Source organism: Triturus cristatus, chromosome 2_2 (genome assembly GCF_964204655.1).
Source record: "Triturus cristatus chromosome 2_2, aTriCri1.1, whole genome shotgun sequence".
NCBI classification, from domain to species: Eukaryota; Metazoa; Chordata; class Amphibia; order Caudata; family Salamandridae; genus Triturus; species Triturus cristatus.
The window spans coordinates 1,167,108,637-1,167,128,680 of NC_140582.1; the positions used below are offsets into that span (position 1 = coordinate 1,167,108,637).

The 20,044-nt window shown below is 45.4% G+C and overlaps 1 protein-coding gene across 2 annotated transcripts in view; it reads left to right on the forward strand.

Moving 5' to 3' along the window:
• The window catches only part of LOC146863304 (uncharacterized), a 306,982-nt gene that overhangs the window by 88,328 nt on the left and 198,610 nt on the right, over nucleotides 1-20,044 (forward strand). For both annotated transcript variants that reach the window (XM_085642718.1, XM_085642719.1), the window contains exons 3-4: nucleotides 6,943-7,004; nucleotides 7,605-7,643. In XM_085642718.1, the coding sequence (XP_085498844.1) occupies nucleotides 6,943-7,004; nucleotides 7,605-7,643 (101 nt within the window). The remainder of the gene's footprint in view (nucleotides 1-6,942; nucleotides 7,005-7,604; nucleotides 7,644-20,044) is intronic.

Consider the following 20,044-nt stretch of genomic DNA (forward strand, 5'->3'; position numbering starts at 1 on the left):
AAGGGGAAGCTTCAAAGGCTTGCCACCTTTGTTAGCTGACCCTGCCTTTTGCTGCTCCCAGCAACTGCCCCCTACCAACTCTAACCCCCACTTTGGAAGGGAGAATTGGCAGGAAAACCAAGATAGGAGGAGAAGAGTGGCCATCTTTGCCAAGTCCACCCCTCAGGTGAAGGAGGCAAAGCACAACTCTCAGTCCCCGCCATCTTGAAGATGGAGGGACCCAGCCAACCAGAGTGGCTTATGTCCCCCTCCCACTGGAGGGTGGCATAATAGGGGATGTACCTACCCCAAGGAAAGGATCCATTGGGCCCGACCTGTACCTACTTGAAACTCCCCTAAATTTAACATTTAGGGGTGAACCCCGAACCTTGCCTCCTCAGACAAGCAAGAAGATGAGAGGACCGAAGAGCCGTGCTGACGGAAGAAGAGGACACCAACTGCTTTGGCCCCAGCCCTGCCGGCCTGTCTCGACCTGCTCCAACGTAATCCTTGCATGTCCACCATCCCCCCAGAATCTTGAGGACCTGCCCGGCCTTCTCTACAAAGACTGTCTCCCCCCTAGCACCGGACTTGCTCAAGAACCAGACTCTGGCTCCAGCCGAATCTGAGAGTCTGCACCACTTTGCACCCAGCACCAACGGTCCGAGTTCGAGTAGCCCAACACACTGAGGAGGGCCACCCAGCGAACCTGACCTGGGATCTGGTGATCTCTGATCTATGTCAAGCCTCCCAATGATGCCCGCAGCCTCTTCTCTAGAGTATCCCCCGACACCCGACCGATGCTGGTAAGGAAATTAGATGCCTAAAGATGCCCCTGCACCTGATGCCCCACAGCCTTGGGTGGCCCAACCGACGGTGTCCAGGCAACCCCATGCATCCCAACTTACCTCTCCAACCGGTGTTCGCTCCCAGGAAGCCACTCTGCGCGACGTTGCAGTCTTTTTTCCGACCAGAGATCTCCCATTAAAAACATGGCACCCAATGCCAAATTCCCACCCTGCACCCAGCTGCCCGAGTGCTGCTCTGGGTGCACCTTGTGTTCTAACTCTGATCCCCCTTTGCCCTGAGATTAACCGTAGTAGTTTTTTTCCCCCAACCCTGTAGCGTGCTCGAGAGCAGCCACCAACCGACTGCCCCCATAGGCTAACATTGGGCCTCAAAGACCGCCCTGGGGTACCGACGGAGAGAGCGGGGCCCCCTTCCCTGAGTAAGGACCAGGTTGAGGTGAGGGCGCAACCCAATGATTATGGGTATCCGGTTCACGATATCTTGAAATTCAAGAATTGACCGGTGCGGTAGGATTTTCATTTAAAAACAATTTCATTTAAAATAATTTTTGACATATTCTTTGTCACATTTTTTCACTATAGCAGCAGCATCTAAGGTCCTGAGGAAAGCCCAGATACTTATAGATCAAATTGGGCAGAAACATGTCGACCCTACTAATATGGACAATAGCATAATGATAAAGAATTTTTGCTAAGTTGCCATACTGCTTTTTAATTATGACAGGGGCATTCTGCTAATAAAGAACATTTGATTTCCTCTAGTCATTTTTATCTTCACCAATTATTATTTAGTGCTGCTTTTTCTAGGATCCCCTTCACAACCTTTGGGTACACTGTCGTTTTGACACATATTGAGATCTGACAGCAACCCCCTTTTTTGCGTTCTCTCTGTGCGCTCCCTGGTCAATATGTCTAGACTAGGTTCGTCACTCTGAGAATCACAGACCCAAATGATGACAAATAACCACCTTCTGTGAATGATGGGTCCTGTTCTAGAAGGGTTTCTCTCCTAAAGAGATGTCAGAACAGCTGTGAGTATTGTCTCCTGGTTTATCTTTTTGATTCTGCACAGACCCAGGTTGTTTTGTGGTTATTATATTATTATAACATTGGGCCTCAGCATGCAGAGCTGTAGCATCGCATCTGGCGGGTAGGGTCCCCGCCTTTCTTATGTTCTGCATGGCTGCCTCCTCCAGCCTCACTGCTGCCCCGTATATGTTCTGATATATACTTGTAGCAATTCCAAATGCCGAGCTATAGCTTCGCATATGGCGGCCATGGGCCGCGCCTTTCTTTTGTACTGGACAGCTGCCTCCTCTCCAGCTCTGCCGACTCGTTAAAGTCTACCTAGCTACACCAAACGTCCGTGAAATTGGACCAATGTCTGGGTTCTCCGTTATTTATCTTTTAAGGGATGACATTTGTCAGTAATTGCAGTAATTCTAGTTATGTGAACGCCAATCCTATGTCTACACATATCTATGAAGTGACCGGCAAATGGAGGAGTCCAAATGTGTAAAAATGGCATGGAATTGGACCATTGGCGGCACTTTATCCAATCCCAATGCACAGTACAAAATTTAAAAGTGCTCATTGGCTGTGGAGTCCGCAGTTACATCTGACCCTCGCTCTCTGTCTAGTGCATTTTTTTCCTAAAACCAGGAGCATAATGTTCTTCCCAGATACGAAGCCTCCCTGCTCTGCGTACACTTTTCATATGGCATAAGACGACACCAGCCCGCTGTATACACCCTTCTATGAGGGAAGACCACCATAAAGCGTACTCAAGTCTCTCGAGAACAGAGACCTTTCCACTGTGCACACACCTCTCATCAGATGTCATGCTCCTGTGTTCATGTCACATCTCGCTGCTCATTCATCTCTCATCCTAATAGATTATAGCTCCGTCTTCACTTCACATTTCTCTGCATATACATTTCTCCTCAGAGATTTAGTCTCTTTGCTTTCACTTCTCATTTCTCTGCACATTCATCACGCATCAAAGTCTTGGTCGCTGTCTTCATTTAACCTCTTTCCGCATTCACCTCTCAAAGTCTATCTCACCCTGCCTTCTCTTCACATCTCTCCGAGCATACCTGTACTATTAGAGGCTATGCCTGTTTGTGTCCACTTCACATCGCTGTGCCTAATACCTCTGTAATTAAAGGCAATGTCTTCCCTGATCACTTCATTCACTGCGCACACAGCCTGTCTTTCCTTGACTGAGATCAGCGATTCCAAGGTGGGTTAACATCTAACCAAGACAGTGGTGTGTGAGGCCCTATGGGGTTGGTAATTTTCTTACTTGCACATTACGATTTATCAGCTCAGCAAACTTACTGCAGACCAGCAAGACAACCCACAGATATTTCAGCTTCTCAAAGTAGCACAAATTCTGCAAGGAAACTGCGTAGGAGAAACGGCAAAACTCTCCCTAATTAAGCTATAATTGTACTTACCGCTGTTCATTTATGAATTAGGGAGTTAAATGTAGCCCAAATATAGTACGTTGGCTTCCAGTAGTTAGTGCCTCACTGGCATCAAAACATGATTCTCAGGTCTCGCCTAGGCACGTATGCGCTGTCTTCCAGATGTGGTATTCAGTCTACATTTATTTTTGCAGCTGTACTGTAGATTGCACTGGGAGCAGTGCGGTGCTGAACGAGTGAAGTTACAGTAACTGAGTTGTCGCTCGCCGCTGATATCAGCAGCGATCTAAAGGTCATGGCTCATTAACCTAGTAAGGTCTAAGCTGCCTTCTGTAGTTCTGAAGTCGTTAAACCCGGAGATAGAAACAGCTTGCCCACACTAGGAGTGTTGTGTGAAGCGCTATGCAACATTATTATTTTGAGGGAAACCACACGAATATGAAGTGTGCTTTTTCCATTAAAATCCCCACCTCTCCACAAGTAGAGAATAGTCTTTGTGAAAAAATAAACTAGTGAACATCATTGAATATTCGCCTAATTTCGGAGCCAAATCGCTTTTTGTTAGTTGTGGTGTTGTTTTGGTACATTTTGAATAGGTGCTTTTGAGGAGAAACTACATAATTTTTTTAATTCAATAAATATTGTAGAGGCACTTGACCGTTGTATTTACTCCATAAGCCACACATTGAAGTGCTGCCATCAACTGCAATAGAGCCAGGCTTCGTCTTTAAAAGGTTATTTTATGCAGCACCACAGTCCCGTGTGTAAACATGCTTTTTAGGTAAAACAAAAATAGACAGCAATTGTAAATGGACCCTGTCCATTCTGCCCCTCCATGTTGTGGTCTAAAAAATGTTTCCAAAACCGGAGTTCACTATGTGCCCAAGGGAGTCTGGAAGCACCTATGTATAACATGAAACAGCCCAGTATAAAAGTATTGTATATTATACATTTATTGCATTAAGCAACCTCCTAGGAAACATGCTAGCATTAATGATCTCAGACCTTGAAAACCATGCCAAGAACATAGTGAGGGAATGTGGCATAGCGTCACAGTTCCTACAGTTTACCTTATGCACTTCTACTGCATCCTTGGATGCTTGCAAAATAAATATCAATGGATGACCTGTTTATTTCCCTATTATGTGTACGCTCAACTGAATCACTGTGGGAGTCTATTTTTGAAGCGGGGTTATATTGAGATGTTGCCCTGTCTGGAGGTTTCCCTACTGTTCTGTGCTTAAACCCTGCTACATTTTCCATTATTAACCCTCCATAGTTGGGACTATAAGGCTCCAAAGTCAAATCACCCAACTCTTTCGTCCATTCTTCTTTAGTCTCCTCCGCCCAAATTTCTTTTTTCTCGGAGTTTTATATAGTGTTGACTTGACCCGAAGGTATCCGAGCGCTTTACATGAGCACCAACTACGCTACACGAGGACACATTCAGCTTTGTTAGGCACAGGAATATTAAGTGATTTGCCCAGAATAACATGATGTTGAGCGCCATTGCCGATACTTGAACTTGGTTCCCCAGATTGGAGATCGACCACCCTAGCCCGTTAGGCCACACCCTCTCCCCAAACTTGCAACTGCCTTTTGTTTCCCAGTCCCTCTGATATTCCTTCTCCCCTACCCCATTCTTCTCTAACCATCCCTTTCTCTGTCACTCATGTACACTTCTCTATAAACCCTCTTTCGCTATGTCTGACTCACATATCCTGCTCTGGTATCACACACACTCCAGTCATGCATCAACCCCAACCCTTTACAGCAACTCCTTCCCTATTTTGTAAATTCCTTTTTCCATTGGTGTCATTTATTTTCGACCTCCCCTCCTTCGTAACAGATTTCCCATTTTCTGGTATGCAAATATAATCACTCCACTGCAAGCAAAAATCAAAAGTAAAAAACATTGTAATTTACACCTCCAATAGCTCTTACTTTCACATGCGAGACTGGTTGCTATGTAAATGCTTGTTCTCTATAGGTTTGCATTGACTGTTTTCCTCTGAAAAAGCTCCCAGGGTTGAGTTGTGTTTGTATGGAAACCTAAGCAACTGTGTTTTAATGCAGAAGTGTTGTACTTTTGGCTAGGAAACGTTCCAGTGTGATATCTAGGCATACCACACGGAGTAGAAAAGGTAATCGAAAAAATACTCTCGAGTAATCTGAAAAGTAATCACAAATACATATTGTCTTTAAACATTTACTAAACTGTAACAAAGTAAATTTCATCCAGCTTGCATATTCTTATCAACCTGTTTTGAGAAGTACAACTTTAGTTACCTGTACCAAGTGCTGCTTGGTTCTAAAAACAAAATACAACGAAAGAAATATTTTTGTATACAAACAATTGGTCTGAGTTCAGTCTTTGAGTGTATGACACTGTTTCTTGCCTGAGTGTGTACAATAGATGCTTAACACTACTCTCTGATAAAGCCTTACTGCTCGCCTACACTACCACAAATGGACATTAAGGTATTATCTACTTTTACCTTTGTAATCCTTTATGGATCCACTGGACTCTCTGCACACTATACCTTACTTTGTTAAGTATATATAGAGCCAGCTTCCTACACCTGTTGTTTCAGGGAGGCTACTTCTGACTGTAGGTCAACAATGGAACCCTCCACCACGTGGACCGTTTCAGACACTTTCCGCAGGGCATCGCGTAGAAGATTCACCTCTAAAATAACTGGCTTAACCGCGTCCTCGACACTCGTGGCCAACGGCACTAGACCAGCGCGACCCTTTCTCCTGGCTTAGCTTTCCAGGAGGCCCGCACTTCACAAAAGGCTGGAAAACTGCTGCTGAATCCCCAGCAGACAGATTCCGGCAGAGCAGGCACAAGAGTAATGAGGTCTGGCAACTGCGCGTTAGACGCGACACCGATCCTAGCCGACCTTGTTGTAGGCCGCGCAGTCGTTCCTCGGCGGTGTCCACTCTCGCCTCACTCCAGGGGTCCCGCCAGGACAGCAGAGCGGCCCCTCCATTTCAGCTATGTTTCCCCCACTTGGGGGTGGGGAGGGTCGAGGGGGGGTTAAAGTTCCCAGGCTGTTGTAGCAGTATGGGTGCAAGATTAGACAGGATTTTGCAGGGCAAGCTGCTCCTTAGCGAGTCCTGTCAGCCATCTTGCTTGGCCGCGCACCCTTCCCAATGCTTATTAATATTTATCCAACCAATCTTCCATGGTTCATGAGTAAGATTGTTCTTTTTAATACGCCAATGACATGGCCCTTCTTATGCAACCCTCAAATGGCCGGCAAAGGGTAACTGTCCACATTAAGAAATACACTGATGTAAATGTCTTACACGTTAATTGGTAAAAATCAGTAATGGTGTTTTTGGTTTTTGTACAGTTTGCACCTTAAAAGTAATCAGTCGACTGAGGTAGAATTTTTTTTTTCTTGTTGGGCATAACAATGAATTGTAACCTTAACTGACAAACTCATGTTAAAACAAAGATCAATGCACCAAGTCCACCGCAGTGTGTTTCTGCTATTTAAAACCCCTGCAAATGAACCAATATCTTGTATGGGTGCTAAGATTGGGTAGGGAAGCTGCTAAAAACTATTAGGTCATGCCCCTCCCCCCCCCACACTTAATGACAATGAATAGCATATTACACACTGAGAAGATGTATTATAATGTATGTATTATAATGTTGGTACATAGTACAAAATAAATTAAATGAAAGCCATACTTTTTTCCTTTCTCATTAGGATTGGGTTAATCACCAGAACAGTAAAAATCACCTAAACAAATGTCGGGTGATACGGGAAAGGTAAGGAAATATCTTAATAATTTTAAAATACGTGTTCGCTTTTAGCAGCTTTGTGTCCTTATGTCTTTTGTGCGTCTTCCTTACAGTTTTCCGTTTTATCTGTATTAGTCTGCTTATTTTGTCTTACTCAAAAAAGCCGATAACGGTTGCTTCTCCATTTTCAAAGGCTACCCTGTTTTGGGAGTGGCTAACTGTAGTGTTTTTTTTTTTATTATTAGAGAATAAATTTTTTAATTGCTGGTCTGTTTGTTAGTTTGTAGGATTCTGGCATACATACGTCTATATTAGACCGGAGTTCTCAAGTCAAGTTTTCCAGACTTCTGTTTACAGGGCAGCTCTTTTTGCTCCATTTTCCTGTTTGGTGCACTTTAATTTATAACAGATCCCTTTGTACTTGGACAGTTTTGCATTTTTTTACTTTGCCATTATTGTATGTATGTCTGAGCTGTGATATGAAAATCTGTTCTGGTTAATATGTGTATTTACGTTAACAAATGTTGTTGCAGTTTTTAAATTGTAGCAATATTCGAACAGGCAAGCAGATGCTGTTTTTATTTTTAAAAAGCCTGAACTGTGTGTTTAAATTGTGTATTTTAATAGATTTCCTGACTCGTTCAAAGAAGTGTCTGCAATGTTGAGGTAAGAATGTTTTTGATTTTGATAAATGCAAAAGGAACAACTTTTGTAAAAAAATGGGAAAATTGAATGTATAGAATATTGAGTGGTATTTAGGACTTTGCAATTAATGAACTGTGGATGTAAATCTCCAGGCTATTCATACGATGCTTGTGCTAACATAGTTGTTTCTTTCTCTCCTCTCCTCTGCAGTTTAGATTGTATTCACATCTCCTACACAGCACCATTCTGTTCTGACCAGTTCTTATTTCTATAACATGTCTATGCATATGTTGCTTTTCATCCATTCTTCCTTCCCAATGTTTCTCTCTCCTTTTACCTTTTTTGTCACCATCCTAAAACCCTATTTCCAAACATATAATATAAACATAACTTTTGTCTAAACTTGTAATTCCTCGAAGATTCTCTGTGCACATCTGATTCGCTTTACAAATGGAACACTGCCCAGTATAGAACTTAAGCCTGTAAAGCTGTTTTAAAAAATGCTTCCGGCCTTTAATCCACTGCACCCTTTTCCTGTTACAAGCATTATATTATGATCAGAATATTGGTAATTTGTCAATTCAGTGCAAATGGGGCTAAGAGGTGTAATGTATTGGTGTTAAATACATGTAGAATGTTTACAAGGTGCCTTGAATATCCCCGTGCGAATGTTCTAATGGCTTCTTGTTGAAGATATACCACTGCTGCAGAATTCAAATATTGTGATTTACTCTGCCGCAGCTTTATTAGAGGTTATGCTTCTGTATGTAGGAATAAAACATTATTGCGAGCAGTCGGATCTTCATTGATGGGGTCATAAATGCCGTTCTATGTGCTGCGTAGCCTCTGGAACACCTTTATATTTAATTTAGTTCACCTCCTTGGAAACCGCACCAAAGAATGCCTTTTGTCCGTCAACTCTTACACACATATGCTTAGTGGAAGCCTAAAAAACAGTCAAAGAACTCTTCAAATTATGTTCAAAGAACTACATCGCAGCTTTCATGTGCAGAAAAAAGATAAAACCCTTAGAACAGAGAACATATATTTTAAAATGCAGTCTGCAGGCTTACATGTAACAGAGAAACCAGCATTGGCATAGCCAATAGGTCTCGCCTTTGGGACCTTATAAGTGTATAGCCTTGCAACACTTGATGTTGTTGCACCAAGGATATTGTGCTGGATCACTAAACACTTATAAGGTCCCAAATGCGAGACCTATTGGCTATGCCAATGCTTGTTAGTCTTCTTATGGCCATAGCCCAATTAGAGACTCCCGCTTTGCTTTTTGGGGCCCTTAAATTAATGCTTAACCTGCCCAGCTATCTTAAAATGTAGTCAGTTTGTGATCAATGAAGTAAACCAGAACAGCTTTACTGTCACATTTTTACTCATTGCTAATGTTTTAGGGACTTTAGTAAGTGTTCAATTTTGATGGCAGAGAGGATAGAACTGTCTATACAGAACATTAGTCCGCATTAGTCATCCATAGGTTTTCATTAGCTACCCCCTCCTGACTCGGTCCCATTTCTGATGTACCCAATTTACAGAATCCCAGAAGAAACCTTTTCTTTTTCCGCACTGATCACACAGTTCAGAAAATCATTCAATATACCTATGAAATTGAGTATTTTTTAATCCTTTCATACATGGAAATTGAATTATTGTAATACATTGCAATGGAAGATAGATTGTTCTAATCATTATGTCAGAAAACAGAACAATTCCATCTTTATCAGTAAATTAAACTGTTGCTGCTGACACTGTGTCTTGTAATAAGCCGTAAATTTGAATCTTGTTGAATCCAAGTTATCACTTCCTCTTTCCAAGTTTGATTAATTCAGTATCATTACAGGGGATAACAGTAACATCTGGATTTACAGCAGTAGCGTAACGAAAGTTGAAGGGTCCCCCCCCCCTGCAAGGTAAACAGAGGGGCCCCCGCTCCGGATTTAATCCAGAGCTCTCCAGCATGAGTACAGTGCTGAGGAGGGCCCCCTGCAGCTCGGGCCCCCCTGCACTGCGGGGGATGCAGGGGCATGTGTTACGCCCCTTATTTACTGTTCTACGAAACTAAAGTTGGTGGCAAGTGTTACCCAGCAGCTCCTCTCCCTCACTACCTATTAGCAGCAGCACCAACAAGTCATGGGCCTTCTGCTATGTTAGGACTTAATTATACCTTTGGCAATACTGCATAGTTTCAGAATGAATACAGCATCATTAAGACACTGTCACCATCTTAAAATGGCCTCTGTTGCATTTGTAAGAGCGTCAGTGTCATTATTCCCAATGAAGGCTTGTCATTCTTTTGCTCCTAGTGAGAGTTGGTACACAGACTCGTAAAAATCCTTTGGTTAGAATTCCAATCATTCCACATCAAATGTCTCGAACTCCAAAATATGAGAAAATCAAATTGTGAGAAAACGGATTTGGTCCTTGAAAAAAATAAGACAAAGAAAAAACTCCCAGGCCCCACCGGGTGGGTTGCCAGGACGGGGAGGCGGGTGAGGGGGGTAGAGTGGAACTGTTGGCACGGTTCTATCTGTGTGTCCCATGGAACCTGACGCTACAGTAGGTGAAGTTCAGACTACGGAGGATACGGCTAGCAATTGCATGGCAGCAGGGAAGGAAGGAAGGTGTACCTGTCTATGCACCAGACGAGTACAAGTTATGGCAGACAGAGGCAACAGGAGCATATAAAAGTGGATGAGCAGTAAAATGGAAAACACTAGGAGCCTTTGAATCGAAGAGATTTCTTGACAAGAAACCACTGAGGTATAAATTAGGCTGCAAAGCACTATACTCTGGGTGGATATAAATATATTGATTGAGAAAAGAATAGGATAGCACTATAAAAGTGATAAACATCATTGACATGACAAAATATTGTAAAAACACAGAAGAGAGCAGCAAGCCCTTCACAAATAGCGCACCTCCTCCTTGTCACAATTATTTGCTTTCCACAATTGTGATCGTTGGTGCGTGCACCCCCCCTCGGCACCTGTTGCTAAAGGTGCAGCCCTCTGGTCAAATTATACATACATGGTGGTGCGCTGATAAACCAAAGTTCATTTAAAGAAGTCCTATTCCAAATTGTATGTCTTCTACACCTTCCTTATGTTTATTTGTTGATGCAAAAAATGAGACTCCAAATATTACAGCAAACAGCCAAAACATCTCGTTCACCGCGTGTGAACTTCGTCCGGGCAAAAAGGGTTCAATATCCATAACTAATTTGCATCATTCCTTGATTTCACCCACAGCCGTGTAAGAGCGGGTTCTTAATGCACACAAAGGTTTTTTATTGACAATTGAACCCATTCCAACAATGGGTTAAAGGCCCCCCCTTTGCCGATGTGATTGGCACCTTGACAAGTGCCCTAAACCTCACAGCCGCGAGTCCCGGATAAGGCGAGAGTAACCAAGTGACATAAAATATTGTGACCCTATTTAATGAAAAACGGAACTATCGTAGATTGAAGTCTTTGAATTTATGAACATAAAAAACACATACTCCGCACGCGCCCTATTGAAAAAAAGGCTGTAAATTTTTAGCACCCCCAAAATTAATATGTCCTGAGGAAGGCTTCAGTTTTGATGTGGAATAGCTGAAATTCATATCAGAGTTGATATTTATATGTAGATAATATGGGAACATACTTTGAGATACAATGGAGGGGTGTTGATTAAAACTTACTATTGTGCATGCGAGGTACAGCGAACATGGCCACATGTAACGCAACTGGTGCTATGTAAAGTGCTCTGATACCTGATTCGGGTCAAGTTTGCACTATATAAAACTCTGTAAAAACAAGCATTGGCTGCGCGGCCGAGAAAGTGATCTCAATCCAGCTCGGCGAGCGATGCAGGCATTGGCCGCGCGCGCGTCCGTGAGAAGGGATCTGTGTTGGGGGGGGGGGGAGAAGCGGGAGTTGTGTGACGGAGGAAAGACAGATGCCGGCAGTGCGCGTGCACGCAAGCATGAGCCCACCAAAAGCCTGTGGTGGCACTTTCAAAAGCCGCTCAGCGAGACCTAAAAAAGGAGCCTTTCCGTTTGAGAAACGGATAGCACTCCTTCTCAGAACACTGTGTTCTAGCAGTTGCTTCTCTGACCCAGTTCTTTTTCCAGGTTGTGGGTGAAGGATCTGAGATCATATGGTGAGGTTTTTACCTTGTATTTCGATTTTTTTTTTTTTCTTTACTGAAAAACAATTTTGTTCATTTCGCTCCAAGTCTTTTTTTTTTTTTTTTTCTTTAAGACATTTTATTGTCATTTATATCAGAAGGGTTACTGAGAAGCTACTGTATCACATAACTTACAACTATGACTGCCCCATTTTGTTAGCCATGGGCAGCAAAGATGTCCTCCTCCTGCTGACTGATCACTATATTTCTCTTCCAGGGGATCCTCAATAGTTATAAACACTGAATATTCCCACCCATGCACAGGGACCCCGGAGTACATTAAATATATATATTTATAAATGCAATTGCAATACAATAACAAATTATATGTACACACATATATATTTGTCCCATCATGCCCCAGGGGTGACATTTGGGTCAGTTGTTCTTTCCGGCTCCTTCATTTCGGACCCTGGAGTTTTCAGCTCTGAATTATTTGGGCTTTTTGCCAAAATGTTTTCTCAAAACTGGTTTAGTTCCTGTTCGTTCTGTGTTTTTCACCTGTTGAAGTAAGGAGCTACCATTTTCTGACAATTTTGTATTTTTTTCTGTCAAAATAGGCCTTCTCTTTTTGATCCTTGCCCCTCTTGTGGCAAAAAAGGCCAAAACAGATTCTAACTCTGTTTGCGTTCTCTGTCTCCCTGAGACACATTCTCCTGAGACCTGCTAACACTGCATAAATCTTTCCAGGCGCACTCTCAAGGAGCGAGAGGTTATTCATCTTTATGGCCTCAGAGAAGCGAAGAATCTGCTACTTCCAGAGGAAGATCACCATCAAGGCACAAGAAAAGGAGAACCAGAACGACTTCTAGAAATAAGATCCCTATCTGTCCTCCTTCAGTGTCTAAAATGACTCCTGCGGAAAAGAATACAACATTGCGGGTTTCCCTGTTGACGCTGCCACCGCCATCGACTGTTTTGAAACACCACTTGTCGTCAAACTGCAGCAAGTTCGTCTGCCCATCCTCTGCATTCACCGGCGCTAGAAGACGATCTTCAATATCGGACCAGTGCCCTCCGTTGAAGTCAACCCGGTGACGGTAGACGTTGAAGAGTCTGTCTCCGTTGGCGTCAACACGATGCTCAACGTCGAGACATCATGTAAGAAAGAGCCCTCTTTTCTGCATGGTTGCCCCCACTTTTTGCTAAAGTACTTTGACTGAGTGTGCCCTGGGCTCCTGCATAACAGGTACCCAGGGCCTATGTTCTTTCCCTAAAACTGCATTGTAAAGAAAACACAATTGGCACACTCTGGCCACAGGTCAGCCCGTTGTAAATGGTACTACAGGTACCAGGGGCACTGTGGCCAGGGAAGGCCTCTAAGGGCTGCAGCAGGTATTGTGCCATCCTTAGAGGCCCTGTACCTTTATACACTCACTCTCTCTCACTCTCTCAAACACACTCACTCTCACACACACACTCTCACACACACACACACTCACTCTCTCTCACACACACACACTCACTCTCTCACACACACACACACTCACCTCTCTCTCACACACACACACACACACACACACACACACTCACACACACACACACACTCACACACACCCCACACACCACTCTCACACACTCCACTCTCACACACTCACTCTCACACACTCACTCACACACCTCACACTACTCACACACTCACTCTCACACACACTCACTCTCACACACTCACTCTCACACACTCACTCTCACACACTCACTCTCACACACTCACTCTCACACACTCACTCTCACACACTCACTCTCACACACTCACTCTCACACACTCACTCTCACACACTCACTCTCACACACTCACTCTCACACACTCACTCTCACACACACACTCTCACACACACTCTCACACACTCACTCTCACACACTCACTCTCACACACTCACTCTCACACACTCACTCTCACACACTCACTCTCACACACTCACTCTCACACACTCACTCTCACACACTCACTCTCACACACTCACTCTCACACACTCACTCTCACACACTCACTCTCACACACTCACTCTCACACACTCACTCTCACACACTCACTCTCACACACTCACTCTCACACACTCACTCTCACACACTCACTCTCTCACACACACTCTCACACACTCACTCTCTCACACACACTCTCTCACACACACACTCACTCTCTCACACACACACTCACTCTCTCACACACACACTCTCACACACACACTCACTCTCTCACACACACACTCTCTCACACACACACTCTCTCACACACACACACTCTCACACACACACTCACTCTCTCACACACACACTCACTCTCTCACACACACACTCTCGCACACACACACTCTCACACACACTCGCTCTCTCTCTCACACACACACACACACACACACACACACACACACACACACACACGCTCTCTCTCACACACGCTCTCTCTCACACACACACACACACGCTCTCTCTCACACACACACACACACGCTCTCTCTCACACACACACACTCGCTCTCACACACACACACTCGCTCTCACACACACTCCACACACTCACTCTCACACACTCACTCTCACACACTCACTCTCACACACTCACTCTCACACACTCACTCTCACACACTCACTCTCACACACTCACTCTCACACACTCACTCTCACACACTCACTCTCACACACTCACTCTCACACACTCACTCTCACACACTCACTCTCACACACTCACTCTCACACACTCACTCTCACACACTCACTCTCACACACTCACTCTCACACACTCACTCTCACACACTCACTCTCACACACTCACTCTCACACACTCACTCTCACACACACTCACTCTCACACACACTCACTCTCACACACACTCACTCTCTCTCACACACACTCACTCTCTCACACACACACTCACTCTCTCACACACACACTCACTCTCTCACACACACACTCACTCTCTCACACACACACTCACTCTCTCACACACACACTCACTCTCTCACACACACACACTCACTCTCTCACACACACACTCACACACACACTCACTCTCTCACACACACACTCACTCTCTCACACACACACACACTCACACACACACTCACTCTCACACACACTCGCTCTCACACACACACACACACACACACACACACACTCGCTCTCTCACACACACACACTCGCTCTCACACACACACACACACTCGCTCTCACACACACTCCACACACTCATTCTCACACACACTCCACACACACTCTCTCTCACACACTCTCTCACACACACACACACACTCGCTCACTCTCTCACACTCACTCACTCTCTCACACACACACACACACACTCTCACACTCTCACACACACACACACACTGTTCTGGTGCAGAACAAAGTGAAGATCAGCATATATCAGCCATCCCTCTAGCTGGGTTCACTATACCAGTGGTGAGGGTACAGGTGCATGAGCCCTGTACCCCTACAGTGTCTAAGCCAATTCTTAGACGTTATTTCAGTAATGCCATTAACCCCCTTCACTGCTAGGCCCCCTCCACGCCCTGCCCTCCCTCTCCCCCCCCCCTCCCCCTCCCCCCGGTGCTGAGCATTTTGTGGCTATTTGGGGTAGTTCGCGCTTAGGCTTTTTGACCACATAAGGTATCCACGCCAAATTTGCGTCCTTTTTTCCAACATCATGGGGATTCTAAAGGTACCCAGTGTTTGTGGATTCCCCTGCAGGGGACCCAGAAATTAGCCGAAATACAGGTAAAGTTTGTCGTTGTTTTTTTTAACCCCTTCGTTGTGGGGGTAATTCCCCCGCAGCGCCGGGTGGCAGGGGGGGGCACGGCGGCGCTGTGCTCGTCATGCGGCACAGTGGAGCTGTGCTCATGACGAGCTGAGCTCCTCACGACCCCGCCCACTGATTGATGCTCCCGCTCAGGCGGGAATCAATCGCGCGTGGGCGGGCTGCGACCGTTATGACGAGCCCAGCTCCATTGTGCCTCATGACGAGCTGGGCTCGTCATGAGCACCGAAGCAGTTAAATGGGGGGGGGGGGGGAAGGGCTACAGATGAAAGCGTCTGTTTTTTCCCCTGCAAATGGTATCAAAAAGGGGTTCTGGTGCTGAAATAACCATCTTCCCAGCTTTCAGGAACAAGCAGAGTTTTGTCAGAAAACCAAAATTGTTTACACAATTTTGGCATTTTTCTGAGACATAGCCTTTCCAGTTAATGGTAGGAATGGGTATGAAAGCAAAGATGAATCCTGGAAAGCTATAAATTTTAGAAAAGTAGACAAAATTCTGAATTCAGCAAGGGGTCATTTGTGTATATTTTTCAAGGTTTTTTTATAGAAACTAACCGTTGAATATAGGAAAAATTGAAAATTAGTTGAATAAAACAGCCATTTGTGTCAACGTTTTCACCTGTAACTGTGAGAAAGTGCCATCTTTCTTGCATGGTATGCCCCCACTTTTTGCTCAATTGCTGAATGTACTTTGACTGAGTGTGCCCTGAACTCCTGCCAATCAGGTGCCCAGGGCCTATGTTCCTTCCCTAAAACAAACCAAAACCCAAATTGGCAAACCTTGGCCACATGTCAGCCCCTGGTAAATGCTACCCTACGTACCCAGGGCTTTGTGACCCAGGAAGGCCTCTAAGAGCTGCAGCACTCCTTGTGCCACTCTTAGAGGCCCTGTACCCTTACACACACACACTGCCTTTGCAGGCTGAGTGTTTGGGTGCAAGACAAAAACAGTCGACATGGCACACATCCCTGTGTGACATGCCCATCACATACACTGCCATGGCATACATCAGTCACCCCTCTAGCTGGGTGCCTTATGCCAATGGTGTGGGCAGAGGAGCAAGAGCCCTGTGCCCCTACAGTGCCCAGGTCCATTCCTGAGCCCTGTAAGTGCAGTGCTGCCATTTAAAGAGTACATGGTGCTGGGAGCTCGCCAAACACGAGCTCCACAGCACCATAATGGCAACACTAAAGACTGGGAAGTTTGGTATCAAACTGCTCAGCAAATTAAATCCACACTGATGCCAGTGTGTGATTTAATGTACAAAGCACCACAGAGGGCATCTTAGAGAGGCCCCCTGAATCCTAAACCTACAATCCACGTCTGGTCTGAGGCTGCCTAGGCTGCCACACAGCAGACATGTTGCTGGACCCCTGGGTTTAAGAGCCCCTGCTCTCCTGGGCCTACAACAATGCACATCCTGGGCGAGGTGCTAAATCTTCTCCCCCAGGATGGTCGGGGGGAAGCTTCAAAGGCATTCCGCCTCTGTGAGCTTCCCCAGGCCACTGCAACCCCCCACTCTGGCGGGAAGCTTGGCCGGAAACCCCAAATAAGGACTGGGGGATGTGCCAGCCTGCCAACCCCACCCCTCAGGTGGGGGAGGCGAGGTGAAGCACATCTCCGGGCTCTCGCCATCTTGAAGATGGGAAGCCCTACCCTATCATGACTAGGCTACTGCCCCCCTCCCACAGGAGAGAGGCAGGATAGGGGGTGTACCCACCCCAGGACAGGGACCCATTGGCCCCTGCCCTTCACCTACCAGTAACGCCCCTAAATCTAGTATTTAGGGGCACCCTGAACCTTCCTTCCCCAGATCCCAGATTCGAAACTACAAGAAGAACAAAGACCTGCCCTGCAGCTGCTAAAAAGAGGAAGACACCAACTGCTTTGGCCCCAGCCCTACCGGCCTGACGACCCTCGAACCTGCTCCTGCACGGCATCTCTTGTGGCCAGCAACCTCAGAAACCCCGGAGGACCTGGCTACCTTTTGAACTCTGATTCCCTGGGACTCCCATGAGTAGAGGCTCTACTCAGAACCTACCTTTCACCCCTGGCAGCAGCCCGGAACCGCGATCCTAGCCCACTCTGCACCAGCCACGCCTGGCCGGTGCCGGAGTGAACTAAACCCACGAGGACGACCCCACGGCGACTGTGACCCCGAGTCCGGCACCCAAGGACCCCCATCGACAATCCTGAAGAAGCCTGCAGCCTCAGAACAGTGTGCCACCCCAACCGCGATCAACAGAGGGTAAGATTTTCCGACACCAAAAGGCACCCTAGCACCCGGCGCCCCGCGGCCCCCTGTGCCCAATCCCGGGATACCTACCTATCCTCCAACTACCCAACTTACCTCTCGAAGTGGTGGTGGCACCTGAAGAGTCCTCGTCCCCGAGCTTGCAGTCTTTTTCTAAACCGGAGATTTCCCATTGAAATCCATTGAGCGCCCGAAGGCTCAAAAGCACTCTGCACCCAGCCGCCCGAGTGGCCCTGGCAGTGAAAACTCTACACCTACCTACTTCCCCACTTGCCCTGAGTAAGTGACCAGGAGCCTAGCTCCCACAGCCGCGTGGCTTGCCAGACAGGAGCCACCAAACAAGGCCCCCCTATCCCTCATAGGATAACATTGGGCCTAACTCTCTCTGCACCCTGCCGCCCTAGAGCCGCTGAGGGTGAACCAACTGTACCTACCTGACCCTGGGAGACCCCTGAGTCTATGCACAGAACCTCAACTCTGCCAGTCGAGTACTTACCCTTAAACCGCAAACTCTATTTTCCTCATAGGGTAACATTGACTGGCTTTTTCCTGAAATTTCTTCTAAGTGTGGACTTTTCAAATCTTCAAATATTCACCAAAAATCAGCCGAGTAGCAAAAGCGAATTTACTCACCTGTTCCTAGGTGAACTCCCAGTGCTGGATCTTGATGCCCAGCACTGACCCAGAAAAATCTCTACAACTGTACTTACCCTTAACTCAATTTTCTTCCATAGGAAACCATTGACTGTTTTTCTGTGAAATTTCTTGTAAGTGTCGATTTCTGCAATCTTTAAATATTCTTCAAAAATCGTATGATATCTGAAAACGTAATTGCTTACCTGTTTTGGATAAAGGTCCCAGTACTGAGTCTAGGCACCCAGTACTGGATTACAAAAGTAACGAGAACATACTGTACCTGTAACCTGCATTTTCTTCCATAGGGAATCATTGATTGTTTTCTCTGAAATATTTTCTAAGTGTCAACTTTTAAAATAGCTAAATATTGTTTAAAAATCAATACAGTACTTAAGTCCACTTTCATCACTTGATTCTGAATACTGACCCAGGACTGAATCTAGGATCCAGTCCTGGAATTCCAAAAGTAATCTAAAAAGTAATCTGTTACAAATAACTTGAATTTATCATTGAGCTCAATGCATTGTTGTGTTTAAAAATAGTTGCCATTGCAACCACTTGTAACTGTTTACAAAAGCCAATTGCATATTGCAAAAGTATTTATATGAAACATCTCATGCTGAGAAAGTATATTTTAAATCCAAGTGTTGGTTCTAAAATAAAACAAACATAATTTTTTTTATATATAAAACATTGGCCTAGAGTTCAGTTATTGAGTGTGTGAAACCATTTGCTGACTGAGTGTGTACAACAAATGCTTTACACTGTCCCCTGTACTGCCTTACTGCTCGACCAAGCTACCACTTTAGAGAGTAAGGTTATATCTAACTTTAACCTCTGTCAAACCCTGGGGGACTGTGGACTCTGTACACCCTGTACCTATTAGGGAACAGTATATACAGGCCACTTTCTCACACCATCCCTCTAAAGGCATACACAAGAAAGGAGTGAGGTGTTCCATTTCATTGTGATTGTCTAGCTTAGAGGAGGGTTCAGTCAGAAGCGTGCTTTTTAGAATTTGGTGTAAATCCTATCAGTTTATGTGTAATTAAAGCTCATTTATAGATATCGGGCTGTTGGGCTGAAATTAAAAAAAAATTCAAGCCTTTTGATTGGCTGAGGGGGCTTTTTCAGAGTGAGCGCTGTGATTGGCGGGCTGCAACAACGAAAGAAATGTTGAGTCAGCCATTACAGGACTTGGACCCCAGTCCTGAACAGGTTTTTGAAATAGGCAGGACACCACATTCTGCTTTTTAATACCTCTTGGATGTGCCAGGGCCTGTGGTTGGCACATCTATATTTTTAATGATGGGGAGGGACCATGCATGGGGCCCCACACCAGAACCATCTTTTGGACCAGTGGACCCCTTCCCCAATGACCAGATGCATTTCTATCCCATAGATTCCAATCCCGTGTGACGGATAAAGTATCTGCCGGATGAGCATGGAAACAGTGCTTTACTGCTGTTGGTGGAAGCCAAGAAAAAAGGCTGCTCCCACCCAACAGGAATTAATGGCAAATGATGCTGGCTCCCTCGCAGCCCCATAAGATGGGCTGAGTGCGAAGAGCCGCAGTGGCATTAGGGCTCCCC